Genomic DNA, 9,458 nt, shown 5'->3' on the forward strand with positions numbered 1-9,458 from the left:
AAGAAACTATTCTTGTTCTCTCAGCCACATCTGTAAGCGCTCTTAGGCTTTTAGGGAAAATGGGAATAACCATCCCAACATTCTGATGGTGCTGCAATTGACAAAGCGTTTTCACAGGACACATTGTCCCCATTGTAAGGGTGAAAATTTGACTACCCCAGGGGCAGTCACAGTAACAGTTGTTACCTATCTCATTAGACCTCCAGATAAACTCCTAAACCAGGCTGTCCTAACTACCTGCCATTCATTGGCTTGCTAAGCATCAGATACCCTTAAGTGCTTTACACAAAATGTCATTGAAATATCACAACAGCCCAGTAATAGTGAGAGAAATGTGATAAGTCCCACTGTGTTAATGAGGGAAGGATAGATAAAATGACTTTACCCCAAAAACACACATGCAAGTGGGGGAGCTAGGATTGAGAACCCTGTCATTTCAGTCCAGTGCCCATGCTTCTAATCTCAGCACTCTCCCACTTGTTCGCATTAATTTCAGATGAGGAACCGACTCAGGTCAAGTGAGTTGTTGGAAGAGGCAGAGCTGGGACGGGAACCCTAGCTGCTGCTGGGTGCCCTGGAATCACGGGCTGATTCAGTGGACTAAGCCACTAGGCAAGAGAGCAAATATGTGGGGTCCCCCTCCCATGCTAAGAGAAAGGAGAAGGTCTTGAGGACAGACCCTATCTTTGATCTCTTACCCCTCCCCCTGAAAGATGTCTGGCCTACCCCCAAACCTTAGTGAGTCAGGCCCGGAGTGATGGGTGTGGTGCTGCCCCGAGTTTCCTTCCTCTGCCTGAGGCTGTGCCAAAGGAGCAGGCTGCTGCAAGGGGAGAAGGAGCCCCTACCCAGAGAGCAAGCAGTCCAGAGTCGGGTGATTAAGTGAGAGTTTGGGGGTGGCAGTGGAAAACGCTGGGGTCGTTCTTGCCCTAGCTCTGGGTGCTAGCACATAGTGGCCTACTAACACGGGTGAGGGAAGAGCCTGACAAGGAGCTTAATGGGAAGGCAGTGTGAGGGTTTGTGCTGAGTTGTAATACCGTGAAGAAAATTCACTTAAGTAAACTTCCATTTCCACCTCCAGGATGTGAGGAAATAAGATCAGAGTCGAGAAAGGGTAATGACTAATAATACCTTAAACTTGCACAGCGCACTATACAGTTTTATAAAACACTTTCACAAACCCCAGCTCATTTGATCCTCAGAAGTCAAAAGGTGACAAGGTGGCTATTACTAGTTATCCCTAGTTTACAGACTGGGAAAACTGTGGCTCTCAATTCAGATGACAGGCGTAGGTTACCCTGCCTTTAAGTGACAGAGCTGGGACAAGAGCCCTGCCGCCCTTGGAAGCCTAGTGACGTTCCCTAGGAAGAGGAACGCTCCTCTGCTAGAAGGGGTAGAGCCTCGGACGCTGGGCAGCAGCTAGAGGGCGCCAAGGTTCCAAGCGGAAGCCTGACCGCCCGCAGCGAAAAAGACTTTTCTATTTGCCCCGTAGGCTGCACCTCCTCCCTCCCGCTCACCTGTCTTCGCGCAGCGCAACCAATTGGTGACCTCCACATCCTCATACGTCATCATGCCACGCCAGCTTTTCTCCTAGGCCATCCCGTCGAACTCTGGGTCGCAGTTGTCCTTAGAGTTGCCTGATCGGAATATCTCCAGGGCAAGGCATAAATCTCGGGGCAGCTGGCTGTTCTGGCCAACAGGGACGAAGCCAATGACCCAGGGTGGATCTCCTTTCCTGGGAAGCGGTTGTTCGGTTCTGAGGAGTTTCTCTCTCTGCGACCGTGAGCTGGCAGTTCTGGTGGTGGCTGCTAGGCCCTGCTGAGCGGCTGTCGCATGCAGTTCCTATGAGGTCCCTGTCGCCGGTCGGCGATGTCCGTGTGGAGCTGCCGCCGCCGCCGCCGCTGTTCCCGGCTGTGAGCGGGTCTCCGGTCGGGTCGTCCGGGCGTCTCATGGCTGCTAGCAGCTCCTTGGTGCCCGACCGGCTGCGCCTGCCGCTCTGCTTCCTCGGCGTCTTTGTATGCTATTTCTACTATGGGATCCTGCAGGAAAAGATGTGAGCCAGATCCCCGGGGCCAGACCGCACACATCCCCCGCTATCCCGTCTCCTTTTCTTCCTGTGGCCGGGTTCGCCTTCCTCCCACCCCTGTCCCCTGTTTGCCTCTTGCCCTCTTGCAGCTGCGGCTGAGCTAACCCAGATTTCCAGAATGCCCAAGGTAGTCTCGGAATCATGAGACTTGGTTATTTTTCTTCCCTTGATTGCTTTTCCCTTGTTAACTCTAAGGGTTTTACAGGCTGAGGTTTCCATGACCTGTGTCGGCTCCTCTTCGGAAGGAGGAGCATCCCAGATGCTTTTAGACAGCTAATGTTCCTACCCACGGCATTGCTGCTGTATGTAGCCCAAGCCCCTTCATCTCCTTCCTGGGGTACCTCGTTTCACCATCCTCTTTCCACGTTACCTCTTGCTCTATCCTTTACCAATACTTTTCCCTAAGCAACGGGATCAGCAGGCTGGGCTGTCTAGTTTCTAGATCCGATAAAACTAGCCCCTTTTGTAAATAAGCCCACTGATCCTTACCAAACTCTTCTTACATCCAGGGTGGCAAGATATTTTCAAAGCATTCAGTGGCTCTGAATGATGACACTGAGGGAAATATACTAATTCCTCCCCTTTCTTTCTCACACTTTTCTTTCTTAGAACAAGAGGAAGGTATGGGGAGGGAGCCAAGCAGGAGACATTCACTTTTGCCTTAACTTTGGTCTTCATCCAGTGTGTGATCAATGCTGTGTTTGCCAAGATCTGTGAGTACCTGTATAGTAATGTTGTGTGCCCACCTCCCCTTTGTATCTTGGACATTAGGCAGTGATCCAACTGTTAGGTCTGACTCTCGAGACCCCACCCCCTTTACACAGTCTCTGTTCAGTCTAAAAATCCATTTTCTTAAATAAGACCAACTTCTGAGTGAGAAACGTACAGAGAATGGGTCTTCTTGTTCCAGATGCCTACTGAGAATAGTTAATTTTTTTTCTCTGTTCTTTTGATTTTCCTTTATGTGTCGGCTTCAAGCATGTTTTGATCTTTCTTTGTTCCTTGGGAACTAGCAGCAGGGGTAACTAGTCCTTTGAATTGAAGGAGCCCCACTCCCCTGCCCATTATGTGGTCTTGTGTTAGACTTAGGTGGGATTGGAGAATTGAATAGTCTTAGAGGACAGAAATAACGTGTGCTTCTCATCTGCTCTGACAGACAAGTTCCTTTCATATGGCTTTGACTTTTTACTCAGTGGTCCATCTTAGGCCCACCAGGCTTCTCTTGGAGTTTTTTGTTTGTTTGTTTGTTTGTTTTACTTTTTTGTTTTGTCTTCTCTCAGTGATCCAGTTTTTTGACACTGCCAGGGTGGACCGTACGCGGAGCTGGCTCTATGCTGCCTGTTCTGTCTCCTATTTGGGTGCCATGGTCTCCAGCAACTCAGCGCTACAGTTTGTCAACTACCCAACTCAGGTGCAACCTCAGGGTGGGATGAGGGTTGGCTCAGAAGTTGTTTGAAAAGAACAGGATCTTCCCCTGAGGTCTGTGACTTAAATAAAAAGAAAGTGTGTTTAAGAAGTTCAGAGTGCCAAGGGCCATAGATCTGCGCTCTAGTAGTGGTGGGGTGGCCATGACAGGGCTGCTTTGTGAGGCTGCAGTCTGTGGTGCAGGCCCACGGTTACTCATCTTAGCACAGTGCTGGGTACATCACAGAAGCAGAAATTATTTGCTGAATTTAATTTCAGGTCCTTGGTAAATCCTGCAAGCCAATCCCAGGTAAGCCGAAGAAGATGGTCTCCATCTTCCATCCTCACTGCTCCTGTAGTAAGCTCCCTTCTTTGCTGGAGCTCCGTATCCCTCTGGATTTTGACATCCCATCATAACTATCTCCAGGAACTTCCCTCCATCCCTTCCTCCTGCCATCTTGTCCTCTTTATCATTTCCTGTCGTGTTGGGTATGCATAAGCTAGGAGCTAGAAGTTGACCTAATCTGCTTCACATGGTTAGTCATTTTGGTGTCCCATCTGTCTACATTATCATTAGATACCCTAAATCCCATTTCAGTCATTAGTTTCTTTCTCTCAATCTCTCTCTCTCCGCCACTGTCCCTCTCCTTGCCCTGTTCCTTCCTGGACCTTTCACCTTTGTTCTCTACCTTGCCTGTGCCTTATACTCTTTTTCAGCCCTATTGCTCAATCATCTCTGTCCAGATGCCAGCCTCACACTCTCCTCTTGTCCCCTGTAGGCCTGCCTTCTCAGACATTCTTTTCTTCCATGAGTCTTTTCTTGGCTCTTAGGAGGAGAGTGTTGGGCTTCATCAATGCCTATGGGTACCTGAATTTTCCACCGTTTCTTTCCTGTAGTCATGCTCCTTGGAGTGACCCTCTTGAAGAAGAAGTACCCAATGGCCAAGTACCTGTGTGTGTTGCTAATTGTGGCTGGAGTGGCCCTTTTCATGTACAAACCCAAGAAAGTAGTTGGGATGGAAGAACACACAGTTGGCTATGGAGAGCTACTCCTGGTATGTGATCCTGGTAGGAAAGGCGGCCTTGTTCAGTAATCTTAACCAAGGAACATCCCCTCCTAGACAAGCAAGAAACCAGTTGTATGTCTTGAGGAAGGTTGTGATTCTACTTGGCCGCATTTCTGGTCTTTTGCTGCATGGTCCAAGGCTGTACTAAGGCCGTAGTGGGTAGCCTGAAATACTTGTCAGCTTTCCTAGGGAAGCAATAACTTCAAGACCTGTATCTAAATGCTGGTGTGTGGTCACAGAGACCTCCTAAAAGCAAAGACAGGAGAGTAGTATGTCTCTCACTGTGGCTTTCCGAGACCCTGGAAGCAAGAATTAATCCTATAATTAATCATTATAGTTAATAATACTATAGTAGCTATTGCTCGCTGTGTCTTAGGCACTGTTCCAAGTGTTTTACGTAGTAATTGATCACTTTTTACCACAGTAATCTCACAACAGAAATAGTATTATCTCCATTTTATGGAAGAAGAACCAGATAAAGAGAAGTTAAGTCATTTGCCCATGGTCACATGGCTATTAAGTGACAAAGTTAGTGGCTAACTTTGCCCAAGATTCTAATCCAGGCAGTGTAACTACAGAATGTAGTCTCTGAAATACTGTACTCCACACCAAGAGGGTAATGGGCTAGGACTAGATTTCTCTCCAGCTTTAATGGAAGAATGCGTGTGGCTCCCCACAACCTAGTCTAGGACCCTGCCCACCAGGCTTCATGGCACTGTGCTGGGAAGTAGTAGCCCCCCCACCTTCCTCTGATTACATTATAACTTCATGGCTCAGATAGCCTGTCATTCTAGTGCCTGGTGGGAGAGGGGGAGAGGAGGGAGAAGAAGCTAGCATGATCTCTCTCTATCCTCCACCCTTGACTGCATGGCAGCATTTTGTTCTGAGAACTGTGTCTCAAGCAGTGCATTCTGAGGAATCTCACACAGAAAGGTGAGAATCCTTTGAGAGGTGGGAGTCCTGTGTCGGCTTAGGGAGGGGCATTATTGGCCACCTCACTGTAGGCTGTACCCTTTCTTTCCCAGTTACTGTCTCTGACCTTGGATGGACTAACAGGTGTTTCCCAGGACCATATGCGGGCTCATTACCAAACAGGCTCCAACCACATGATGTTGAACATCAACCTTTGGTCGACATTGCTCCTGGGAGCTGGTAAGTAGTAGTTCTGCTATTCTTCCCATGCCTCACCAGAGGGCAGACTGCCTGCATCCAGTTGATCCCTAGCTCAGATGCCAGTAGCTAACTTTGCCCAGGCCAGGGGCCTGCTTCATCTCTAAGATGCCCTTAGGCCCAAGCCCCTGAGAAACCTTCACCAGTAGGTTATGCTTGCTACCTGTTTCTGGCCTAATCAGGGGCAGACCCATGCCAGGTAGCATGGGAAGACACACAGCATAGAGCACAGGAGTGCCTTGAGAACTCACCTTCTTCTGAGGGAGATGGGATGTTGGTGTGCGATATATACCGAACACAGTCCAAACATGAATGCATTTGCTTGTAAATCCCTGCTTCCTCTGGGCACGTGTAGGAAGTAGTTTTGTACAGTACACTGGGGTTAATGGAGTAGGCTGCTGATGGCTGGAGGCAGCCAGTGCTCGGGGGCTGCCTTGAGCTAGGAGTGTGTGGATCGATATCTCCATAACACCTGAGGATCTCTGCTTTCAGTCACTTTGGCAGAGGTAACTAATTTCCAAGCCTTTCTTGGACGAATCTCAGGTTAGTTTCTCTAATCAGAAAAATAGGAGAAGGATGCCTGATGAAACAATACCAACTCACTGTATACATTTTCCACAGATCACCCCACTTCAGAGTACCTTAGAAGGCCTCGTGCGGGTATGTGCTTGGGTGTGGGCACATGAAATGCACCATTCATCTTTTGATGTTTCTTCCTAGGAATCCTGTTCACTGGAGAGCTCTGGGAGTTCTTGAGCTTTGCCGAAAGGTACCCTACCATCATCTATAACATCCTTCTTTTTGGCCTGACCAGTGCCCTGGGTCAGGTGAGTGCCTTGAGATGGGGTGGTTTGGCTTCCCCAAGAGAGGCTGCCTGTCTGGGAGAAGAGGGGTGGCAAGATAGCCCTGATTTCCTGTTACAGACTTCTGACCTCGTGGCGGATACCCCAAAACCAGCCTGACATCTTGCCTTTCTGTCTTTTCCTAGAGCTTTATCTTCATGACTGTTGTATATTTTGGTCCCCTGACCTGCTCCATCATCACCACAACTCGAAAGTTCTTCACCATTTTGGCCTCTGTGATCCTCTTCGCCAACCCCATCAGCTCCATGCAGTGGGTGGGCACTGTGCTGGTGTTCTTGGGTAAGTCCCATCCAGAGCAGGCATCTCTGAGCCACAGAAGGACAGTGACAGAGCTTTATTTGTTTGTTTATTTTCCTAAAATGTACACGTATATTTATGAAATTAATTCAGTTTCATTAGGGAAAAGAGAAAAGGAAGCATCACCTCTAACCCAGCCCTCCTCAGGAGCATTTCATTGTAGTTATTTCCTTCCACAGACACTGTAGAGGAGGAGATTATTGTACTTATTCTCTACCAATTGATACTGTTATGGATGAGCCGGGAGAACTAGCTTACAAGTTTTGACTCTTTAAATTTCTTTCAGTCTTGCCATATGTTACTTATATATGTGTATAAAATTATCCATATCTTGGTGTTTTTTGTTTTTTTTCATTCGGCGCCATTCTCTTTGAGGGAGTTTTGTGAAACCAATGCTTGGGAATTAGTTGTATTTAAAGTTCCAGTTTTAAAGAACCCTTTTCCCCCTCCCCCAAACCATTGGCAGGTTTCCTTTCTCCTCCTAAAGCTAAGCCCATTTTCTCCCTTTCTCTAGGTCTCGGTCTTGATGCCAAGTTTGGGAAAGGAGCCAAGAAGACATCCCACTAGGAAGAGAGAGACTACCTCCACTCCAAGAATATTTAAATTATTAATCATGAACAGTGACATCTCTTGAGAAAATGGACACAATAGAGATAAAGGACTGGGTTCCAGTCTGGTTTTTTTCTGTTTGTTTTTTTTTTTTTAAGGAAGCAAAATCACGTATTCTAAAAAAAAAGCACTTGGATTTTACCAAGAGAGTTGGCAGTTTCTGTTCTTGATAACCTGAAGCATCACCCAGTGCAAATAAAGAGGGAAAGACAGGGAAGGAGCAGAGCTTATGCTCATGCCCAAGCTGCCCCTCCTGGGTGTGATCCACCTGGTTGGGTGGCTACTTCTCCGAGAGCCTAAGCATTATAGGGAGGAAATTTAATAGACTGTGCAGTTGTGCTTGGGCCCCTGTTCCCACACGTGAGAATCTAAATATGCCAGGAAGGGTGGCTGGCTATTAGATCCAGTGAATGTAAAATCACTTTATCTCTAAAAGCTCTGGTACACAAATATTTCTTTAAAAACTGCAGATAGAGTCTGTCCTCAAGAGACTTCTCTTGAGGTTGGGGTAAAATGGGCCCAGAGCCTCAGAGTCTCTGGGATTTCACATTTCCCCAACTGCCTCGCCTTCAGCCAGAGCTCAGTCAGGCCTAGAGTGGAGACCCAGTGTGTGTGCCACGACTAGCTTGGAAGGTCCGAGTCCCTCCCTCATCCCCGTGTCTGTTCTCTGTCCACCTGGTACCCCTCCTGGGGAGGCTGGATTAATCCTTCCTATTCCCCGGCCCCCTCCAGCTGCTAAAGCATTGCAGTCCTCTGCCAATCCTGGCTGCGCCAAGGTGTCAACCATGCCAGATTTTCTGCCTGTTGAAAGGCATGCCAGCGGAAGGCATGGTGGCTGAGTCCTGGCACAGAGCCACCGTTGAGTTTTCTGGGTGGCAGTGGGGGGAGAAGGCGGAGCATGGAGCACAGCCAGGCTGCCCACTGCTGCCTTTAAAGTTGGAAATCGCAATCCTCCATGGACGAAACTTTACACATGAAAGTGCATTTCCACCAGCTGCAACTTTCACTCCATCTGTTCAGCATCCTCAGCCCCTTGGCTCTCCAGATGGGAGCCCAGCCTTCTTCCCGAGTGGCTGCCTGCCACCCCTACCCAGCCTTTCAAGCCCTGCCTCACTTGCTCTCATCTCACTCTAGGGGCCCGGGCGTCGCTGCAGTTCTGCCCCCAAAGGCTCCCTCTCAGTTTGAACTACTCCTTGAGAGAGATTTTAAGTACTTCTGGCTGAACTAACGTCCTTTCTTTACCTCTTCCCTTCTCTGTTCTTTTCATCCTGAAGATAAAATCAATTTTCTCCTTCCCTTCTGGACTGATAGTTCTCCCGAACTATCTTCTCCTGTGGATTGGTTAGCTGTTGGAGCATGTTACCAGAGCCTGGGGCCTAAAGCAATCCACATCTGGGCCCATTGTTTTAATGAGACATTCTCCCATCTGTCAGGCTAATAATCCCCTCCACTTCTACCCGATTAGTTCCCAACTAGCTGTCTCAGACATTCCTGACACTAGTCAAGGGCAAGACATCATTTTCAACAGCTCGGCATGGCTGTCACCTGCTCCGAGATCAAGGATGTCCTCCCGACAGTGGGCCAGGCGCCCAGTTCTGGTATGTTCAGTCAGCCCCGTGCACTCACCTGACCCTCCCTTCTGTGTGCCACATCCTGTGAACGCACTGGGAGTTGAAAGTTGAGTAGGACCAGTACTTACCCTCTAGGAGGTTCATGGTCTTAACAGGGAGATGGGTAAACAAAGCACTGTGTCTCAGACATGCAGGGCGAACAAGAAAGGAAGGTGTCTGGGCAAGGTGAGGCTTGAGTTGGAGGGAGTGGGAAGATGAAGGGAGGGAATGGAGCTTTGGCTCCACTGCCAAGTGGGAATGGGGTTTGAAACTGCCTTGTTTCCCCCTGTGCTCCTGCCTCAGTCACTTCAAGGGACAGTCCAGAGGCCGGCGAGTGACTCTGCAGTAGGCTTGT

The 9,458-nt window shown here is 48.7% G+C and overlaps 1 protein-coding gene across 3 annotated transcripts; it reads left to right on the plus strand.

Annotated features, from left to right (window-relative positions):
• The first annotated feature begins 1,679 nt into the window (after positions 1-1,679).
• SLC35B1 (solute carrier family 35 member B1) lies at positions 1,680-7,640 on the plus strand. Of its 3 annotated transcripts, none has more exons than XM_036879800.2 (9): positions 1,687-2,050; positions 2,693-2,796; positions 3,364-3,494; positions 3,767-3,797; positions 4,385-4,542; positions 5,580-5,706; positions 6,445-6,551; positions 6,713-6,866; positions 7,399-7,640. In XM_036879800.2, exons 1-9 carry the CDS (start codon positions 1,842-1,844, stop codon positions 7,449-7,451), a joined length of 1,074 nt encoding a protein of 357 aa, XP_036735695.1. In that variant the 5' UTR covers positions 1,687-1,841; the 3' UTR covers positions 7,452-7,640. The 3 variants fall into 3 exon arrangements, with proteins under 3 accessions (XP_036735696.1, XP_036735695.1, XP_036735697.2); XM_036879802.2 differs by having other exon boundaries at positions 1,865-2,050; positions 3,389-3,494; XM_036879801.2 differs by lacking the exon at positions 2,693-2,796 and having other exon boundaries at positions 1,680-2,050; positions 3,389-3,494.
• The last annotated feature ends 1,818 nt before the right edge of the window (positions 7,641-9,458 follow it).

Source organism: Manis pentadactyla, chromosome 4, assembly GCF_030020395.1.
Source record: "Manis pentadactyla isolate mManPen7 chromosome 4, mManPen7.hap1, whole genome shotgun sequence".
NCBI lineage: Eukaryota > Metazoa > Chordata > Mammalia > Pholidota > Manidae > Manis > Manis pentadactyla.

Bases quoted from the DNA above. Each gene is read 5' to 3' on its own strand.
- SLC35B1 (XM_036879800.2), top strand. From the start codon at position 1,842: ATGAGGTCCCTGTCGCCGGTCGGCGATGTCCGTGTGGAGCTGCCGCCG. The intron at 2,797-3,363 runs GTGAGTACCTGT...GTCTTCTCTCAG, and splicing joins TGCTGTGTTTGCCAAGATCT to TGATCCAGTTTTTTGACACT. The intron at 6,867-7,398 runs GTAAGTCCCATC...CCCTTTCTCTAG, and splicing joins CACTGTGCTGGTGTTCTTGG to GTCTCGGTCTTGATGCCAAG.